The sequence below is a fragment of the Vicia villosa genome, linkage group LG6 (genome assembly GCF_029867415.1).
Source record: "Vicia villosa cultivar HV-30 ecotype Madison, WI linkage group LG6, Vvil1.0, whole genome shotgun sequence".
NCBI lineage: Eukaryota > Viridiplantae > Streptophyta > Magnoliopsida > Fabales > Fabaceae > Vicia > Vicia villosa.
The window spans coordinates 36,742,338-36,763,926 of record NC_081185.1 but is presented as its reverse complement, the minus strand read 5'-3'; the positions used below and the strand labels follow the sequence as shown (position 1 = coordinate 36,763,926).

General features: G+C 34.5%; 1 protein-coding gene across 2 annotated transcripts; it reads left to right on the top strand.

The window, feature by feature from the left end:
- Window positions 1-5,079: 5,079 nt before the first annotated feature.
- On the top strand, window positions 5,080-21,203 carry LOC131609112 (DNA replication ATP-dependent helicase/nuclease JHS1). Of its 2 annotated transcripts, XM_058880769.1 has the most exons (34): window positions 5,082-5,572; window positions 6,431-6,598; window positions 6,699-6,926; window positions 7,137-7,199; window positions 8,844-9,053; window positions 9,145-9,198; window positions 9,275-9,336; window positions 9,828-9,960; window positions 10,968-11,078; window positions 11,168-11,264; window positions 11,430-11,512; window positions 12,158-12,223; window positions 12,689-12,844; window positions 12,935-12,990; window positions 13,117-13,174; window positions 13,254-13,364; window positions 13,450-13,506; window positions 14,029-14,163; window positions 14,278-14,520; window positions 15,108-15,182; window positions 15,344-15,459; window positions 15,553-15,625; window positions 15,734-15,838; window positions 15,947-16,114; window positions 16,548-16,617; window positions 16,701-16,852; window positions 17,121-17,198; window positions 17,286-17,378; window positions 17,475-17,612; window positions 18,470-18,509; window positions 18,601-18,674; window positions 20,039-20,176; window positions 20,432-20,551; window positions 20,880-21,203. In XM_058880769.1, exons 1-34 carry the CDS (start codon window positions 5,198-5,200, stop codon window positions 21,066-21,068), a joined length of 4,095 nt encoding a protein of 1,364 aa, XP_058736752.1. In that variant the 5' UTR covers window positions 5,082-5,197; the 3' UTR covers window positions 21,069-21,203. The 2 variants fall into 2 exon arrangements, 1 of the variants encoding a protein (XP_058736752.1); XR_009285939.1 differs by lacking the exons at window positions 18,470-18,509; window positions 18,601-18,674; window positions 20,039-20,176; window positions 20,432-20,551; window positions 20,880-21,203 and having other exon boundaries at window positions 5,080-5,572; window positions 17,293-17,378; window positions 17,475-17,610.
- The last annotated feature ends 386 nt before the right edge of the window (window positions 21,204-21,589 follow it).

Genomic DNA, 21,589 nt, shown 5'->3' with positions numbered 1-21,589 from the left:
TGTGGACTATATACAATTAAACAAAGTTACTATCAAAAATCAGTATCCATTGCCGAGGATTAATGATTTGATGGATCAACTGGTTGGAGCGTGTGTATTCAGTAAGATTGATCTGAGGTATGGGTATCAGTATCTAGACCTCAAGAATTAGTATCCATTGCCGAGGATTAATGATTTGATGCATCAACTGGTTGGAGCGTGTGTATTCAGTAAGATTGATCTGAGGTATGGGTATCAATATCCAGACCTCAAGAATTAGTATCCATTGCCGAGGATTAATGATTTGATGCATCAACTGGTTGGAGCGTGTGTATTCAGTAAGATTTATCTGAGTTCTGGGTATCATCAAATTCGTGTAAAAGCGGACGATATTCAGAAGACTGCATTCAGGACGAGGTATGGTCATTATGAGTGTACTGTAATGCCTTTTGGAGTGACTAATGCACCTAGTCTTTTCATGGAGTACACGAATAGGATCTTTCATCCTTATCTTGATAAGTTTGTAGTAGTGTTTATTGATGACATTCTGATATATTCCAAGAACAAAGAAGAGCATGCGGAACATCTCAGAGTTGTGTTAGAGTCGTTGAAAGAAAATAAACTTTATGCTAAATTATCGAAGTGTGAATTCTGGTTAGGTGAAGTAAGTTTTCTTGGTCATGTGGTTTCAAAGAATGGTATTGTTGTTGATCCAACGAAGGTAGAAGCGGTATCCCAGTGGGAAGCTCCGAAGTCGGTTTCGGAAATTCGTAGTTTTCTTGGTCTTGCAAGTTACTATAGAAAGTTTATTGAAGGATTTTCAAAGTTAGCGTTACTGTTAACTAAGTTGACTAGAAAGGGTCAAGCATTCATTTGGGATTCGAAATGTGAAGAAGGATTCCAAAAGTTAAAGAAAAGGTTGACTCGTGCTCATATTCTGATTTTGCCGAATTCGGCAGATTTTTTGTGGTGTATTGTGATGCGTCACTGATGGGATTAGGTGGTGTATTGATGCAAAATCAACAGGTAGTAGCTTATGCTTTGAGACAACTTAAAGTTCATGAAATGAATTATTCGACTCATGATTTAGAGCTGGCCGGTGTAGTATTTGTGTTGAAATTATGGAGACATTATCTGTACGATTCGAGGTTTAAGGTATTGAGTGATCACAAGAGTCTGAAGTATCTCTTTGATAAAAAAGAGCTTAATATGAGACAAAGAGGGTGGTTAGAATTTCTTAAAGATTATGATTTTGGATTGAATTACCATCCGGATAAGGTGAACATCGTTGCTGATGCTTTGAGTAGGAAGTCCCTACATATGTCTATGTTGATGATGCAAGAATTTGATTTAATTGAACAATTTAGAGACTTGAGTTTGGCATGTGAAGGCACTCCTAATAGTGTTAAATTGAGTATGCTAAAACTGACAAGTTGTATTCTTGATGATATTAGAGTGGGTCAGAAATCTGATATTGGTTTAGTTGAGCAGTTGACTTTGATTAACCAAGGCAAGGGAGGTGATTTCCAAATTGATGAGAATGGTATAATGAGGTTTGGTGATCGAGTTTGTGTTCCCGGTGTTGCTGAGCTTAGGAAGAGTATTATTGAAGAAGGAAATCAATGGATTGAGTATTCATCCTGGTGCTACCAAGATGTATCACGATTTGAAAAAGTTATTTTGGTGAGTTTGTTTATTCTTATTTTACTTGCCAGAATTTGTTTATTCTTATTTGACTTGCCAGAAGTCAAAGATTGAGCATCAAAAGCCGTATAGATTTGTGCAACCGTTGTTTATTCCTGAGTGGAAGTGAGACATCACATCTATGGATTTTGTTTCTGGTTTGTCGAAGATAGTTAAGAATTGTAAAGCTATCTGAGTTATTATGGACAACTTGACGAAGTCTACTCACTTTATACCAATGAGAATGGATTATCCGATGGAGAAATTAGCTCAGTTATATATTAAGAAGATAGTGAGTCTACATGGTATTCCTTCGAGTATTGTGTCCGATAGAGATCCAAGATTTACATCTAAGTTCTGGGAAGGTTTGCAAAAGGCTTTGGGCACTAAGTTGAGATTGCGTTTTGCTTATCATCTGCAGACTGATGGTCAGACAGAGATGATGATTCAGTCGTTGGAAGATTTGTTGCGGGATTGTGTGTTAGAGAAAAGTGGTGCTTGGGATAGTTATCTACCTTTGATTAAGTTTACCTACAACAATAGTTTTCATTCGAGTATTGGTATGGCTCCGTTTGAGGCTTTGTATGGTAGGAGGTATAAGACGCCATTAAGCTGGTATGAATCTGGTGAGAGTGTTGTGATTGGACCGGAGATTGTGCAACAAACTACATAAAAGATTAAGATGATTCATGAGAATATGAAAGCTTCTCAGAGTCGTCAGAAGAGTTACCATGATAAGAGGAGGAGAACACTTGAGTTTCAAGAAGGAGAGCATTTGTTTCTAAGAGTGACCCCTTTGACTGGTGTTGGTCGAGCTCTGAAGTCAAAGAAGTTGACGCCACATTTTATTTGTCTGTTTCATGTTATGGAAAGAATGGGGGAAGTAGCTTATCGTGTTGTTTTACCACCGAGGCTTGCGAACTTGCATGATGTGTTTCATGTCTCTCAATTGAGGAAATACATTGCGGATCCTTCTCATGTGTTCCAAGTAGACGATGTACAGGTGAGAGACAACCTGACGGTTGAGGCATTGCCTATGAGGATTGAAGATCGGGAGTTGAAGCAATTGCGGGGTAAAGAGATAGCTTTGGTCAAAGTAGCTTGGGGAGGATCAGCAGGTGGTAAACTGGTAATGTTACCTGGGAACTGGAGAGTCAGATGAATGACTCTTATACTGAGCTCTTTACTTGAGGTATGTTTTCAAGGATGAAAACTCTTTTAGTGGGGGAGAGTTGTAACACCCAATAATTTCCATTATTTAATTTAATTAAAATTTAAATTATTTATTTGGATTAATTGGAATTTTGGCGAATTATTGGAGAAATTATGAAAATAAAGTAATTGGGCAAGTGTAGTGGTTAGTAAAGGAGAGGTGTAAGCAAGGGCCTTACTAACTTAACTCTATTTTCGTAAAATAAAGGAATTGGAAAAAAGAAAAGGAAAGAGAAAGCAAAAAAGGAAGAAAGAAGAGAAACCAAGAGTACGTGAATGAGCAAAGGAAGAGGAAGAGGGAACATTCAAGAACTTGGCTAAGGTAAGGGGTGACTAATCCTTTTAGCCTATATTATCAGTTTAGGAATGATAGAATTAATTAGGTGTATTGTTTATCTCGATTGAATGTATGTTAGGTTTTGGGATTATAGAGTGTAAATTGGAGGAATTGATGAAATTGAGCGATTATGGAACATACCTGATGTTAGGTAACACCAATGCATGTTAGAAATATAGTAGAATGTGTGAATTGGTGTTGTTTTGATGTTATAATCGTTTGGTACGATTTTGGTTTGAATTGGATAAGAGAAGGTGCTGTTAAAATCTGGAAATTTTCTACTGGGTACGCTGTAATTAGGTAACAGCGGGGCTGTAACCGATTACAACAGTGAAAAATAGTTAAAAACTGGAGTTTTGGGGTCTGTAACCAGTTACCCTCTATGCTGTAACCAATTACAGACAGAATTTTTAAAATAGCGAATTGTTGACGTTAAGGCGTAACCGGGTACGCGTTGTGCTGTAACCGGTTACACCTGATGCTTTTTGAAAATTATTTTTAATTTCTAAAATTCATATCTTTCAAACCGCAAGTCCGATTTATACGTCGTTTTGAGCGTTGGGAAGGTAATTGAGTGTTCTATCTGATGAACTAGTGTAATGGACAGTAAATCGATTTTATTGTGAAAATCCCGATTTTAATTTATTATGGTGAGTTATACATTGTGTGCATGATTGATAAATGTGACAATGCGGTGATGTTATGGCAACATGATTGTTATGTTGATGTGGTGTTCGGCATGATTTATGTATAATATGATTGATTAAACAATGTTGAAGTATGAATGCATTATACTCGGTGCTGTTTTCGGTTAGTTTTATTAGGATGATATTGTTCATCTTGATCGGTGTTGATGATTAGTATGCTATATGTTATGCATGCATTCGTAATCATTTAGTGGTTTTATCCCGATGTTGTTTAGATCCGTGGAGGCTAATTCCCATTGTATGGAATTAGTGCTTGACAGTGGTCGTATCCCGGTGCTGTTTGGATCGGTTAGATGAGTTAATCCCGCTTGACAGTGGGTTTTATTTTTATTAAAGAGTTGTGACATCCTTTTACATGTTTACTCTGAATTTATATTATATTCCGCGGTAGATTAGAAGAGTGTTACATAACCCCCTCCCCGCCTGCTCAACCCTCCATTTTCGGTTAGAATCGGTCAGAAGAACGCGTCCAGCACATAACACAGAGGTGCCAGCCTCATCCGCAGCCGCCCGAGCAAAAGCATCTGCTTTACGAATGGCCCGTCCCGCAACAGTATCATATGTGCCTCTAGTCCTCACTGGAAAAAATTAAAAATATAAGAAAAGTAACATTTAAAAAAAAAGAAATTACCGAAATTTTCAAAATTTTCGGCATGAGAATTTGTACCAGAAATTTCAAAATTCCAGTATTTTTATAACTTTATAAAGATACCGGAAAGTGTGAAATTTCTAATACAAAATACCGGATATATTAAAATTTTCAGTAGAAAATACCGAAAATTTCACAAAATCTATCGTAAAACTTACTTGTTTTCGCCAAATTTCTGGTATGCAAGCAAAATTTTCTATATCGTCCAAAAATTTGAAAAATCTGGCGTCTCACATAGATTTGCTAAAATGTAGTAATGAAAAATCTTTAGACATTTAGATCATTTCATACATTTTTTGGGGGTGCCAAGTCTAATTAAAGGATGACATGTAGATTCTAAAAAAAATGGTTTGGCGTTTATATGGTTCGGATACCATGAAATGGATTTTCATTTTTTTTTTTAAAGAAATAAAAAATTAACACGTGGCAGGATCTGAAACACACGATTCATCTGATGGATATAATTTAGCCAAAGTTATGTAACCTTGAATGGCTAAAGTCAGCTAATCCGGATCCTTGAAATTGCCAATCAAATTGTTAACGCGGGAAAACCAAGCATCTAAATCCCGTCATTTCTCGTTTCGACTACTAACAAAGCAGAAGCGAGAAGAAGCAGTGGAAAACCCTAAAATGCCTCCAAAGAAGAAGCAGCAGCGAGAAGAAAAACCTGAAAACCCTAAAACCCTTCCAAAGAAGAAGACCAACAACACTTCATCAGTATCTTCTACTTCTTCATCTACTAAGAAACCCATTCCACAACCTTCCAAGTACGGTATTCAACACTTCTTCGATCGCCACACAATCCAACACTCTCAGAAACAGCAAGCTGTCAACTCAACCTCTCAGGTTGATTCCGTTTCTCTCCCACCGCCGGAGAAACCCGACAATGGGAAGGCTACGTCAGGTCCATCTTCACAGAATGTTACTCCCGATGATCCCACTGAGGTGTCTCCGGAGATGTCGAAGTCCATGTCACGCAAGCGGTTCAAATTCTCACCTGGAATGGTAACTTATTTTTGATTCTTTGCCTTTGATTTTGGTTTTCTTGGTGTCATTTTTGTTTCTGTTTCCATTTTGTATGTTGATAATCTAGTTGTATTGTATTTGGCTCAGAATTGGAGTTAGGAGCGAGTTTTCGGTTAGTTGCTGTTGAAACCACGTTGTTTAGGACAAGTGTTCACTACATAGATTTAGGCTACTTACTTTAATAAAATTGTTAGTTTAGGGTAGTTCGGATTGGTATTCTTTGGTGGTAATGCAGTGAAATGGAATGGAGTTCGCTGATTAAATTTTAATTAAGGAGTCTTTTCCCATTTTATGCCACCAATTCAAACATAATCTTAGGTATAGCTTTTTAATGAAATTATGGTAATGGTTTTCTAAAGAATTTTATTTATTTGGAAAATCCAAGTATTGGTCTTTATTCTATGGAGTATTAATAGGATACTGGATTTGGACCTTAGCTCAATAGAAAGGCTTAATAGAGAATTGGTTATAACTGCTTATGTTAGAAGGGGGGGGGGGGGGGGGGGGGGGGTGGGTAGTTATATAAGGACACCGATAGCAAGGGAGAATTCATTATCTGTATTTTTGTTAGAAACCTTTCAGGTTGGATAGAGTGAGAATCATCTCTCCTTTGAGGAGCACTTGATTATGGAATTACAGGGATTCCTCTCTGTAATAGTTTCAATTTCGATCAATAATACATTTTCCATTTATCTGAATTTTGAGTTTCTAACTACATATTTTATGTAAGTGATCGAGTATGGATGGTTCTTTGTGCATAATATGTTATGTTATTTATATTTTTCTCTTCCTTGTTTCTGAAATAATTACCATTGTGGGCATATATTTTGGGGATAGTTTATCAAGCAAAGTCAGGATGATGGGGCTGATGAGGTTACATGGAAGATATCTCCAGTGAATGAAAGGCTTCAAGCAGTTTCAAAATACACTCCTAAGATGATTCAAGCATTGGCTGATTCTTCGAGGACAAGCATGTTGCAAATTCGCCACTGTTCAGAAGATAAGGCAAGTTTTTAAGGATCATTTTTTTCTTTTATTTTGAATTTTTGATACTAATCAGTGTCAGTCAGACAATGAGATTGTGGTATACTGACGTGTGATACAGACTTCTCTGAACAAAGGCAGCAAGGTCGAAGAGTTGCTTATTACGCCAACTCCTACTGCATCTGCAAAAGCTCCGTTGTCATTAAGTAAATTAGGCCTGAAAAAGTTAAACCGTGACCGTGATGTGGGAGTTAATGGAAATCCAACTACTTTGACCAACTCTTCTGGAGTGGCTGGTGAAAGAAATCCCTTCAGAACTCCACCTTCTATGTCTTGTCGCCTAGATAAGGTGATCTATCTTCTAGTTTATCGGTCTTTACAACCTGCTATTGGAATACTACTATTTGTTTGATAAAAGTTTGTAACTTAAATGCTCCTTTTACATAGTTGAGCTATTTATCTAATTTTTTTCCTGTTCTTTGGAATTTGTTTTATCCTTCCAATATATCAAATGACCACTTTGTGTTTATTCATTATCATGTTTCACTTGTTGACACAGCTTGCCAAGGATGTTGAGCACATTGGACCATCTGACCAGCCTTTTTTGAGGCAGCACAAAAAGGTTAGCCCCCCATTGATTTCTGTTAGAACAATTCCTTCTGATTCAGCTGAGCTACTTAAAGATCCACTGTATGCAGCACTGCATCTAATTGCAATTAGCTAGAAGACTTTTGAGGCACAAGGTCTTGAACATATTCCTTATCATATACACCACCTGATAGAGTAGATATAAAGAAACAGTTTGATTGAAAGTGAGAAGAAAATGATTTAACTTTGGAATGAAAATTGTTCAATGAGTGAAACATAGGTCGTAGGATGGCATCCTAGGATGTAAGGCATTTCTCCATGCTTAGAGAGGAAAAATTGGAACCTGAAAGTATGGTTAAGCACTATAATAGACAACCAGATTCAATTATTTTAGACTCTGTAGTTAATATCAGTTGTAGCAGCCGTGATAGCACTGCAGTGTGACGTAGTTGGTACCAGGCTCTATGAGATATGCCGCCGTGCTGCAGTTTCAGGTAGTGGCCATCATAGTGCCACATATGCGGCTGAATAATGGTCAAATATCATGTACTATAATAAACTTAATAATGATAATATTAGAATAAATTATATTAAACTAAATAACAAAATTCACAACACAAACGGAATAATAATAGTTATAAACTAAATAAAGTGTAAATAACATACAATACACAACTAAATTACAAAGATACAAAAAATGCAGAAATTGAATAATAAAAGTAGTAAACGAGGTTGCCATACTCTAGGGTTCGGCGCAACGCTATTGGTGCTCGAGTCGCTGTCAACAATAGCGGTTGTATTGTAGTGGTCCCAAACCGCTATCACAACTGCTATTGCGTCAGCTGTTCGAATTTTGGGGATAAATTCCTCAATTTCTTTTTTTAAACTTTTATCTCTGTTGTCTTTTTTTAAGGGTATAAATTGTAACCCAACCCCTTTGAAGAGTAATGTAATGTTCCTGCTCACAAATAATCAATGTGCTCCTCTTAATTGTGTGTTAGTCTATTTTTGAGTAACCTATGTTTACTTTGTACATTGGTTTTTAGTCTTTTCAATCGCAGCTATCCCACTCCTATAGTTTTTATGGGGTCTGTGCCTACACAATGCTATATGAGATTAACAATGTAATATTAAAAATAATATTAAAAGAAGCCCTTAAAATTTAAAAGTTAGTTGGAGCATTTTAGGAATTTTGCAATTAAAACAAATCAAAATAGTGATTGCCTCCACTCCAGCAGCCATTTTTCACCCTCTCGTTGGTCAGTCACACCTAGTTGTCGAGTTTTCATGTCTATATATGAACAAGTTATATTAACTGTATAAAAATTCAAATAGAGGCCATCCCGCCTGCTGCTATCTATAGCATTTTTGGAGATGGTCTCTACACTCTGCTATCAGGGTTTATAGCACTGTTCTTATTTTGGGTTTGAATATTGGTAACAATGAGTTTTAATTATTGGTTATGAATGTGTTTAATTTTGTTTTCTTATACTCTTAAGCTTTTATTTGTGTTTCTTGTATTGTGTATTCTTGTATTGTTTTATAAACTACAATGCAATTGCGTACTATACGGCTATAATTTTTTTTTTTTTATAGAAATGACCCCTCTCAATTCTGAACCATTGGGGCACTTTTCTTTATGATGTATGCATGTCTCAAAGAATATTTATTGCTATAGGCATTGCTTGAACTTTTAGATCAAGTTGAAGATGCAATTGGTGTTGATAGTGATACAATTTGTGATGAAACCACTCATTCCTTTAAATCACAAGATGGCATTGCGAACAAGCTCCCTGTCAGAGTCAACCATCTAGTTGAAAGAACTGAATCACTTATACCTAAAGAGGCTATTGGTGATTTCTCCAATTCTAATTATTTGGTTTTGGAGGTATGTTTTTGGAATCAGGTTTTGTATCATTGGCTCTCTGGTGCACAAATGAATTTCGGTGCGCTTATTGTTATTTACATTTTTACTCTAGGCATCTGAAAATTTGCAACTTGCTGGTTCATCTGCTGCTGAAGGTCCATACAAGGTGTAGTTATGCTCAATGCTAAGACTATTTATTGCCAATAATATGGTAAATGATAAAGTTGTTCAACTGCTTATAGGTGCTTCGTTTACTAAATGAACAAACTGGAGAAGAGCGAGCTGTAAACTTGTGGGATGAATGGTAAGCTGGTGTGCTCTTGTATATTTGAGCTTTTACGTCTATCCTATACTTGTGTCATTTCAATAATATATACTTGGAAGAGATAAATATTTTTATTATTGTTGGAAGAGTTGCTATCATTTTGTTGTGGGGCATTATTTCTTTGATAAATTTAGAATTTCTTTGATTTGTATAGTGCTTTTCATTACTAGAAAGTAACCATTTAAGAGATCTTCCAAACTGATATTTTCTTCCAATACCAATACCATTGAACTAAGGCACTAGACAATGTGACTCCAATTCACAATAATTTATTTTTCTCTATAATTCCCTTTCCTCTCTGGTTTTACAGTTATGTCCTTATTTTTGTTATAATCATGGACTCTTAACTGAATTCTTTACATTCATTTTCGAAAGATCGAGTTCTCAGTATTTATAGTCTTGCCCACCCATTATTCTCTTTGCAATTATCTTTTTTCTAGTATATCTTATCCTTCTTTGAATTATACCAGGTCTTACAGTGTAATTGCACCTGGAGATACTGTGAACGTAATTGGTCAATTTGATGAAGGGGGAAACTGTGACATTAATCATGATAATAATTTTTTGATTGTACATCCAGATATTCTTGTGTCTGGAACACGGGTAGTTATCTTTTTACTCTCATCCAAATTATGTCTTTCCATATTTGACTTTAGTCTTCTTGCTTTACTTAATATAGGGTATTTAGGTGGTTTTTCAACATGTTTTTTTATGAAGAGCGATTTCTTACAACATCAAATTATGCAACTCTATCTTGTCAAATATTTCTTTATAATAAGTGTCATTTATTTTAGAGTTTAGCTACCATATATTGTGATGAATTTTATTGTTTTACACACATATATTCTTGTAAAATTGCATCAATTTATTTTCTAGTCCAACTTAGGGAAATTTGATCCTTTAGTTGATTTTAACTAGAAATGGTTATTGTGCTTCATGTTTTGAACGATATTGGATTACTGAAGTAGGCTCATTTTGGCTGGATTGTCCATGGCAAATGCCTTTGAATGCAGATCAATTTATTTTATGTAATATAATTAGGTGCAAGGTAATTAAAATCCCAATCTAATCGTGAATTTTGCGATTATGCTTGCCCTCCGTGATTAATAGTATACTGAAAATCCTATTTTGGTGGAATCAGGTGGAACCATCCCTGTTAATAGTTGAATCATATGATCTAAGATCTTTGAAATGTTTCTCGATTATGCTTATGAATGAATTTAAATTTATCAGTATTTGATGTGTGATTTAAGGTTTAAATTATTTTACTTGAGAGCTGTGCTTAAGAATTTAAATTTATCAGTATTTGATGGTTGATTTAAGGTTTAAATTATTTTACTTGAGAGCTGTGCTTAAGAATTTAAATTTATACAAGTATTTCTAGTTATTTTAGGGTTTCATTGTCTACTAATGCCTACTTCATATGCAAATATATGAAGTTATATGCTTATGTGTGAGTTTTAGAATTTGTATAATCTTAGTGTTACGATTCCACGATTTTACTTCCCCTTCCTGATTTTGCTTAAAATTTTGATTGTAACTACCTTGATTAGGTGTGCATGTGTATTCCTAATACAAAAATGTATTCCTAATACAAAAGTGTATTCCAGGTTGCTGCCAGTTTTAGTTGCCCAAGGAGAACTGTCTTAGATGAGAGGCTAAAAAATAATGAGTACTCATTAGCAGCTTTATGTGGAACCTTGCTTCACCAAATATTTCAGGTCCTTAAAATACATCATCCTGTAACCTGTACAGCAGTGTGTGTGTATGTGCAAATATAATTAAATATGAGTTTGATTTCTTCGTGCAGGCTGGGCTTACAAATGACAATCCTACAATAAACTTTTTGGAATGTTACACAGAAGTGGTTTTAAAAAAAAATGTTGAAAGTTTATTTGCATGTGGAGGTGTGGTGCTGTGTCTGTCCTTTACTTTATCATGTATTTATATGTATACATATCTCATTGGAGTGTGGAATTTAATCTACAGCTATTCTCGGATAAATTTATTTATAGTTGATCGTTACCATTTTATTGAGGAGCATTAATTTATTCTTCATGTGAACATTGCAGTAAATGAAGAGGATGTTCGCAAAACCATGATTGATGGTATCCCTAGAATATACAATTGGATTATGCTGTTCAGAAATATGGAGGTCTGTCAAAATAGTTCATGCTCTCCTCTCAGACACTATTTATTATTATAATGGATGTGTGTCAAAATAATTATTGCTGAAATACGGGAGGAGAGACATTTTGAGAAACCATGCGACTGAGTAACACAGTGGAAGTGGTATTCTATTGTGAACTATACAACTAATTGTATTAAATACATAAGGATTATACTCCCTCCGTCCCTCAATGATGACCCATTTAGAATAAAATAGTGTGCCAAAATGAATGATCCATTTCAATTTTCAATACTTTTTCCAATTCTACCTTCTAATGAATAAAAATTTCATCATTTCCAATACATGATAAGGGTACTATAGTAAAAACATTATTCTCTTTCTCTCTTACTTCTATACACTTTTCTTAATCTGTGTGAAATGGTGGCCTGAGTTACTCGTTGTGGGACGGAGGGAGTACTATAGTATATTTAAGGAATATTTTATTCTAAATATATACTCGTACAAATATAATTAATTGTCATTTAAAATGTCAGTAGTTCTTTTAACTTGCTAAGTTGAAAGATCATAGTTATTTTCATCTTTTCTAAAATATATACTTATTAGGAAAATATTTATATTCCATTTTTTATTGTTAAATATTGTGACTGATGGCTTCGAGTATTTTGATAGGAAAGAGAAGACCCTAATGTTAATTTTGGATGTGCTAATGGAATGAAGAATGTTGGCATATCTGAGGCAAGCTCCACTTTGCTTTCTTGAATATAATTGACTGATCATTCATGTACATTGTGTAAATAGAGATATAAATCTAGCAGATGTTCAATTATAACTAAACAAGGAGTGAGTTACTTTAGCTTCTAATGTTTTTGGGGCTTATTTGTCTACAAATAGGAAATGCATGTGCTTTTTCAGTCTGATCATTTTTGAGGGTATGTTATCCTTTTTCTAGTTGTGTATTTTCTCTCAACTATTTGTTATTTATTTATTTATTTATTTTTATCTATAGTCAAAATAAAGGTTTACGTGCTTTTATTTTACATGAGAAATCTATGATAAGTAAAAGTGTAAATGTAGGTATTAAATAGTGTATCACATATTTTCAGGATATGCTCATAAATGCATTTCCCATTGCCCTTGATACTGAATGTTTTGCAGAAAATTCACATTATATGCACTATTAAAAACTTATGTTATTAATAGGTAATTGATATTGAAGAAATGGTATGGGCACCAAAATATGGTTTGAAAGGGATGATTGATGCTTCACTTAGAGTGACGGTTCAATCTAGAAAAGATAAACCAGAGGAGAAGATCATGCCATTAGAGTTTAAAACTGGAAAATCACCCAGTAGCCAGGTCAGATTCTGGTCCTCACTTCAAATCAGGATCAGCCCAATAAAAAATAAATACATCAGTTTTAACATGTTTTGCATGTCATATTTGCAGACATCCGTAGAACATAATGCCCAAGTGATTTTGTATACTCTCCTGATGTCTGAAAGGTTCAAACTATTTTGTTCTTACACAGCATGCACACATACACACACACACTCACACATATATACTCACATCACATATCCAAGGATTATTCTAAAAGATTTCTTTTGTTTATGTTGTCTTGTTAATAGGTACCAGAAGACCATTGATTCTGGCCTTCTGTATTATCTCCAAACAGATCAGACACAGGTAAGATTTTGTTGCTTTAAAATCAGTTTCTCTCTGCTGAAAATGGTAATGTTGTTGATATTTTTTATATGTAAAAAAGGGCATTACAGTTCAAAGATCCGACTTAGTTGGGTTAATAATACGGCGTAATGAGCTAGCAAGTGATATTCTCAAGGCATTAGTCTTGCAGCAACTTCCACCAGTGTTACAGGTATGGGATTAGCCATAATGTTCAATAATGTGCTTTTAATCACTTTATCGGAATGTCATTACAAGCCTTCATTTTCTGATTGTAGAGTCCTAGCATGTGCAGAGGTTGTCGCCATCTTAATGCCTGTAGCATTTATCATAAGGTACTTCATTACCTTGGGCAGTGTAGAGACTAATTCTTTTAACTGCTTTGAAAGAACACATGTGATTGGAAAAAAGCGTTTATTTATATATATATATATATATATATATATATATATATATATATATATATATATATATATATATATATATATATATATATATATATATAAGTAATTACATTTATACTTCCAAAGTTATGATACAATACCCTAAACTGTATCATTTTACTGAATTAGATCATTATCCAATATCTATTGCTGCACTGTATCCCTTCCAATGTAGCATGATTATTGGAAGTAATGTTTGTGTAATCTTTTGTCATCTAGCCCTGACTGGTCATAATTGCACTTATGCCCCACACTACTTAGAACATGTATTTGAGTAGTAAAGATATTACAAGACTTGAAACACTATTTTCATATGGAGTATGTCATAATGTTATTATTTAATTTAGGTAAGAATATAGTCTAGGTAATATGATTTCTCATATGTTCATGGTACTTTAACAATAAAATGCTTAGGCGCATGGTGGAAGCATCGAGAGCAATGGATTGGGAGACATTTTCGATTCCATTACTAATCACTTGACTTCATCTCATTTTAAGTTCCTCCGCCATTGGGACCATTTGATTGACTTAGAAGCTAAAGGGACTGAGGTGCAAAATTTAAAATCTCTTTAGCTTTCCCCTTTTCCTCTAAGATTTATACGTAATTTGTCATATTTTAAAAATACCTCCAATTTTTAATTTGCTATTCCTTGACTATTTCAGTTTTTAAAGAAAGACGTGTGGCGATCATATAATTTGAGGACTTGCAGTGCCGGTGGTGTTTCTTCTATTGTTATTGATGCTTCACAAGGAATACCTTATTCAAAATCTCACGAAGATAATCGTTTCATTTATCGTTTTGTACCGCAAGATACTTCTTGCCCCTCTATAGTTTTTGATGATGATCCTTCTAGTGCCTCATTGAAAATTGATTTAGATTTCACACTGAGAAGTGGTGACTTTGTGGTACGAATAATTGTCTTTCACTCTTTTTCATTTATGTGAATTTAATTGTGCGATGTCTACTTGTTCTAGGTAACTTTGGAATAGTGTTGAGTGGCAACAAACTAAAAAGGCTAGGAAGCATAGCGGATCAAAGCTTTTATCTTAATTTCCTCTAATCTATTATCTCATTAATAAATTCAACAGTAGCAAATTTCCATTATTTGGGGAAAAGGCTTATATCAACTGTAAATGTTAAAATTAGACAGTAGATATCTGATACTTTCATTAAAACCCCTGGTGGAAATGGGTTTAGGCATCTTGTTAACATGTTTTGGATGACTGGCTTATTGACATCCATCATGTCAGGAGTGTTGAGAACTAAGTCTGTTCTCGTATGATTAACATGTGCAGGGATTTGTGTCCTCCAGACTGTAACATTAATACAGAGATCTGAACCTGCATTTTATTCAATACCCGCAAAGAATCCTTCCTTTTACAGTACACTCAAATATAGATTTTAACTGACTGTTGTCTAATAATTCTGTGAACAAGTAGTACAGAGTGAATTTATTTTTTTAATTAGTAACTTACCTTTATTTACTTTTTAGATATTGAGTAACGAGTCAAGCCATCAAACTATTGCAAGAGGAGTGATTTCAGATACCAGCAAGAATCATATTTCTGTGAGTATTATGTTTATTTCTTTTCTTATGATTTGGTGTTTTCCTTCCTATATCTTATTGACAAGCACATATAGCCTAAGACATGGTGGCATGATTCTTGGTTCAACAATTTTGTCCTGCAGAGTTGATCATTTCTTGTTATCACTTTTCAAAATTCTTAGGTTTCCTTTTCCAAGCTTTTGAGAATTCCTGGAAGGTCTTCCACAGAACATGAGCTCCTTAAGCAGGTTTGGCGAATTGACAAAGATGAAGCTGTGACCTTGTTTGCAATTATGAGGTGCTTCTCCGACTACTGCTTTTTTACAAACTTTGATTCCCTGGGTGTGACAAATTAGAAGTTGTAATTATTTGTTTGACATTTTATATGAAGGTTTAATCTAGTACAACTTTTTTTACAAAATGATCAAAGTACTCATCTTCGGAGGATGATTGTTGACCTTGAGGTAAATAACTTTCTATTTTTGAATTCATTCCCCTCTCCCAAAATCACCATCTTTACCAAGTACTGATTGCTCCTTTTCTCTGTCCTTCTGATGGCATCCGGCCTATAGGCTCCTAGATTTGACAGTGGTTCTATAGTTAGCCAGGATCCTGCAATATCTTACGTTTGGTCTGAGCAGAGTTTGAATGATGATCAACGTAGAGCTATTCTCAAGGTTTCTAACGAATCATGAATTCAATCTGTAATTTTTTTCTTCAAGTTGCTTTAGTTTATCATCATTAAAATAATTTGCCTTGTGTTTCCCTCTGTTACTCATTGTCAGATACTTGTGGCAAAGGATTATGCACTTATCCTAGGGATGCCTGGAACAGGGAAGACATCCACCATGGTCCATGCTGTGAAAGCTTTGTTGATTAGAGGCACATCCATTTTACTGACAGCCTATACAAATTCTGCTGTTGATAATTTACTAATCAAATTAAAAGCACAGGTATCCATTCATGCATATTATAACAGCTTCACTTATTGCATTTGCATCTTATCATTAAATATGACTGCGTGTTGCATGTAAAGCAAGCAGACCCTTCACTTGAATGGATCACTGTCTATTAGTCGGCTTAGGGCAGGCTGAAAGTGATTTGGTTGCTTGGAAACATGTAAAAAAATTTAAGCATGAAAAATATAAAATACTGTAAAATAAAGAATGCTAGATTTTTAGGCACTTTGACTTTTGGTCTATAAAATGTACTCCAGACTTCACTGTTTCTTTTGATGTTTGTTGGAAAATATCAAAGTGCTTAATTTTACATTTAGATGTATTACCCTTTATAGTACAAATGACTATAATATAATGTGGTTCTTTATTTCATAAGTTTGTAGTTTTTACAGTCCCTAAAATGTTATTGTAATATAAATGGATCCAGGGCATTGATTTTGTTCGGATTGGAAGGCATGAAGCAGTGAATGAAGAGGTCAGAGGGCACTGCCTCTCAGGTTTGCCAATTTATAACCAGTATTCTTCCATTTGATTTATCAAAATTTTTGAATAAAAACCTTGACAGAAGTTTCTATCACAGAAACAAATGTACAGAGTGTTGAAGATATCAAAATAAGATTAGAACAAGTCAAAGTTGTTGCAGTTACATGTTTGGGCATTTCCAGTCCCCTGCTTGCCAACAAGAGATTTGATGTATGCATTATGGATGAAGCCGGGCAGACAACTCTGCCGGTATGTTTCTTTTTTCTTTCATAAGTTTTATGTGGCATATATGTATATATTCAAAGACATGTATATGTAACTGATAGTAAGGTGGTAATCATAGTTAAAAAATTGATTGCTTTAGTGCCAAAATTCTCTCTTTGCTGCTTGTATAAACTGATAAGATTTATTTACAATGAAGAGAGACGAATAGAAATGCAGCCTCTTTGACAGTTTCCCTCGTTTCTGCCCTAAACCCTAAAGGCATAGAATTATATTGCAAAATTTTCCATTGTAGGTGTCCTTGGGCCCTCTAAGATTTGCTTCAATGTTTGTTCTTGTGGGGGATCATTATCAACTGCCACCTCTTGTCCAGGTATGTGCCTGTAGTATTGATGTTTTTGTGTACAAAATTCATTGGTAGCTTTATTTGAATTTGAAAATTTTCATCAATAATTCTTAGAGTACAGAGGCCCGAGAGAATGGCATGGGGATGAGTTTGTTTTGTAGGCTTTCAGAAGCTCATCCACAGGCAATTTCAGCTCTGCAGAGTCAGGTCTGTTGTAGCTACTACATATTACATTATAAACTCTGTTTGGTTCTTTTTCTTTCCTTCTCTATCTACATCAGTTACTAAATAAAATATATACAGTATCGTATGTGTCAGGGTATTATGGACTTGTCAAATGCCTTGATATATGGTGACAGATTGAGGTGTGGTTCATCTGAAATAGCTAATGCCAAACTTGAGTTTTCTGGCTTAAGCTGCTGTTTGCCTTGGCTGGAAGATGTAAGGATAATCCCTTCCAAATTTGTATTATCTTATTTGTCTGGTAGTTGTAATTTTTGCTAAGTTTGTTCTGTTTAGAGGAGCTTGCACTCAATTTTGATATGTTTTGTAGACCTTTTTTTGTCCACATATATCTTAATATCTCAATGCCATTCTTTTGTTAATTCTATTCTCTCATTTTCTTGTTCTCAATTTTCAATAAATGTGAGGGGTTGCAAACGGGCATTGCCCACCTCTTTTAGGTCGACCCTGCCAAAGCTTGCAAAAACATGGGGCAGACATAGTAGAGGGGGCGAGTCGGAAGTTGGTTTGCCCCGCCAAAAAATAGTGTGGGGCGGGCCCTGCACCCCTAAAAAGCCTAAAAGTGACAAAAAACATGCCTGCCCCCGCCAAAGCCGGCCTAGAAACAGGGCGGGGCAGGCAGAGTAAAGGATTCGGACCTAAAACCTTGACCCAACCTGTTAAAAATTGCGGGCAAAACCGATATGCTTGGCTTGGCGAGTCGGACCTGTTTTGCCACCCCTAGCTACTGTATTAGACTCCAATGAACAATGAGAAATTAAGATAAATTTTTCAAGATTAGGACTGAAATTGATTCTAAATATCTTGAGAGCTACTCAATATATAAAATCATATGTTTCTGTTAAAAACCTTAAAAAACCAACTACATCTAGGGTAATCATTAATATAAGTTACAGTATCTATACTCTTTTTAGATTGCACTTCAACTTGAAATGGGGACTGTTACCGTATTCACCAACAATAATTATATAAACATTGGATAATTTTGGCCTGAAATGATATCAAATCTTATGTTCCCAGAGTTGAATCTTTTTTCTCTTTGTTTACACATGTAGGTTTTGACTCCCGGAAGGCCAGTGATATTTATTGATACTGGTTTGTAGATATAGTTATCCTTTTTTCATCATTTATCCTAAAGGACATTGGGAATGAGATCACTCATATGAATATTTATTTTTCTACTTAGATATGTTGCCTGCCTTAGAGGAAAGAGATCAGAAAATTGTAAATAACCCTATTGAAGCTCACATAATCGCCGAGGTATGTTATTTGTAATTTACAGTTTGCAATATGATTCACATAATTGCCGAGGTATGGTATTTGTAATGTACAATTTGCAATATGATCCATTTTCTTGTAGGAATAATACCAAACCTTGGCCATTTTCTCAACATATTTTCAATGTGAAATTGTTAGATTTTTTGAAGGATTATTTTGGTCTGCAAACATCCTCTACGGTACTGACTTGGTTTAGTATTTTATAAGCCAAATAAATGTTTAAGTTAGATGTTTGTAACAAGTTAGTCCCTTAGTTTTTTTTTGTGTAAGGAATTAGTCTTTTTAAATAAATTACATGGCAGTTTTGATGCTAAGGTGGCAAGTTGGCATCAGCAAACATAACAAATAAAGTAATTAGATCCAAAAAAACCTAAAAGATTAACTTGTTACAAATATCTAATTGAAAGGACAGTGTGATTTTGTCTGACCTATTTTATAAAACAAATGAGTCATTAAAATGATTTATAACACAAACTTATTGTAGCTAGCCTCTTTTTTGTAAACTTTGTATGTCCATACACTTTTCTTTTGTTGTTCTATTTATGACTTGAATCTTGAATTATTTTGACGTTCAAATATGATATATATTTTTCTTATTTCACATGTTTTTAGTAAACTGTCAGATATGTTTTTATTTACCATTGTTTGATTCAGAGAGAATTTGGACTATCATTCTATTCATTGATACAAGAGATCTCAACTTATAGGCTGAGCCAACATCAACAAACTGAAAACAGAATGAATCTACTTGCCAATTATCATGTGACAGCTGTGTCAATGTTGTAATACACTGAACTTACTGTACTTATAAACTAACTAGTCAGGAAAAGATCCTGTTCAACCAGATACAGGATAGGCGAATTGTATTCTTACACAATCATGCATCTTACAATTCACGAAATGTTTTTACTCATGATTCAAAAAATAGCTAACTCTAAGAAATGATGACATAATATACTCAATAGTTAACCACTGATACTTGCAATTTTAAGGGTGTAGCTGTAACCTGTATGCAAAAATTTATAAAAGCTGATATATTAGGTTTAGTGTCTCTACATCAATGGTATATAATGCTTTTGTTTTTATCAATTGCTTTCTTAATTCTCCCATGTTTGGTTATTATACTTGGAGATAATATTGGTTAACATAAACCTTGTTTCATTTTTTGTGAACACTTAAATCAACAATGCACCATGATAAATATGTTGGTGACCATCTGTTAAAAGAAACAGTCCCAATCCTGTAGTCAAACAGATTTTTCAAATGACCAACTTGGCCCTTTTCCCTTAACTGATTAAATATTCATCACATCTGACTACCTCACACCTGTTCATTTTATAATACAGGTTGCAAAGGAATTGGTAAAAAATGGAATTGGAGGAGAGCACATTGGCATTATTACTCCCTATAACTCACAGGCAAACCTCATCCGGCATGCTACTTGCATAACATCCTTGGAGATACATACCATTGACAAATACCAGGTCAGGCTCGAGGAGAAAACAGAAGCATTTAATATCTTTCTTATCCTGAAAAAATGCTTTTTTATTTCCTATGTAAATTTAATCATTTTAAGAGACTAATTGCACAAAATGTGAGATTTTAATCGTCTTATAATCCAGTGTTAAGTATGTTTTACTAATATTGAAGGCATACCTTAGTTTTTCCAATTGATTTACATTTTGTTATTTAGATAGTATGGAAAATGATCCTCATAAATTGGTCATCTATTTCTCCAGGGTAGAGATAAAGACTGTATATTAGTATCTTTTGTACGGTCCAGTAAGAACCCAACAAGCTGCGTGGCTTCTCTTCTCGGAGACTGGCACAGGATAAATGTCGCCCTTACTCGTGCCAAGGTAGTTTTGTTATGCTCATACTTTTCTAATTTTCACTCGAATAATTAGTATGACCTTGCTTAGATAATTTTTTTGAACAAGCACTGCTTTTAATAACAGCATGTCACATGAATTCCCATTGCTTTTTTAAACAATTTTAGAAGCTCTATTTTGTAAGATAGGGGCTAAATATTTATCTCAGAAGTTCATGAGTAAAGTTACCAAACTGGGCTTGTGCTTGATGATAATTAAGCTTTACTCTAATGAATATCTCATTACCTATTCAGTCAAAAAAAAAAAAGAATAAATTATGTTTGCTATAAGTAGTTTGTATGGTTGATGATTACAGAGAAAGTTGATCATGGTGGGGTCTCGCAAAACTCTAACGAAGGTTCCACTTCTGAAGCTTCTCATTAAGAAAGTTGAAGAGCAATCTGGAATTTTAACTTTGTCTAAGAACGATGTCTATAGAAAAGGGGAGCTTATCAGATGTTCTCAAATTGCTTGTTCAAAACAAACATTAGATGTTCACAATTGAAAAAATTCTTTTCCCCATTTTCAGAGGGGGTTCCGCAGTTATTATATTTCAAATGTAAATCTGTACTGTGAGTGTTTCGTGACTAATTTATAAATCAAATTCTGTATAGAATAAAGTAGAAGTTTTTCACTCTTAGTATTTCTAAAAAGCCTATTATCGGTTATTTAATAAAAAAAACTTGTTAGAAATATATTATTTGAAAGGAAAATAAAAGAGAGCTTCTCAACCAACTCCATGGATCCCTTAAATACCATACGAAATTTCATTTTTGTCCTTAGCTTTCGTAGATGTACATCCAGACGCCTCTCATATTTTGAAAAAATTTGATTCATTTCGTAGATACATCTACGGAAGCGTAATAAACTAGTGTATATGGGGAAAAATACACATAAAACCAGTTCAGGGATGTTTCCGTAGGTGCAACTACGATATAGCTTAATGCCACATTATTCCGTAGATGTATCTATGGAAGTGTCTGATATAGTTTGAACCAAAAGATTGAAGAATATAAAAAAAGTCTC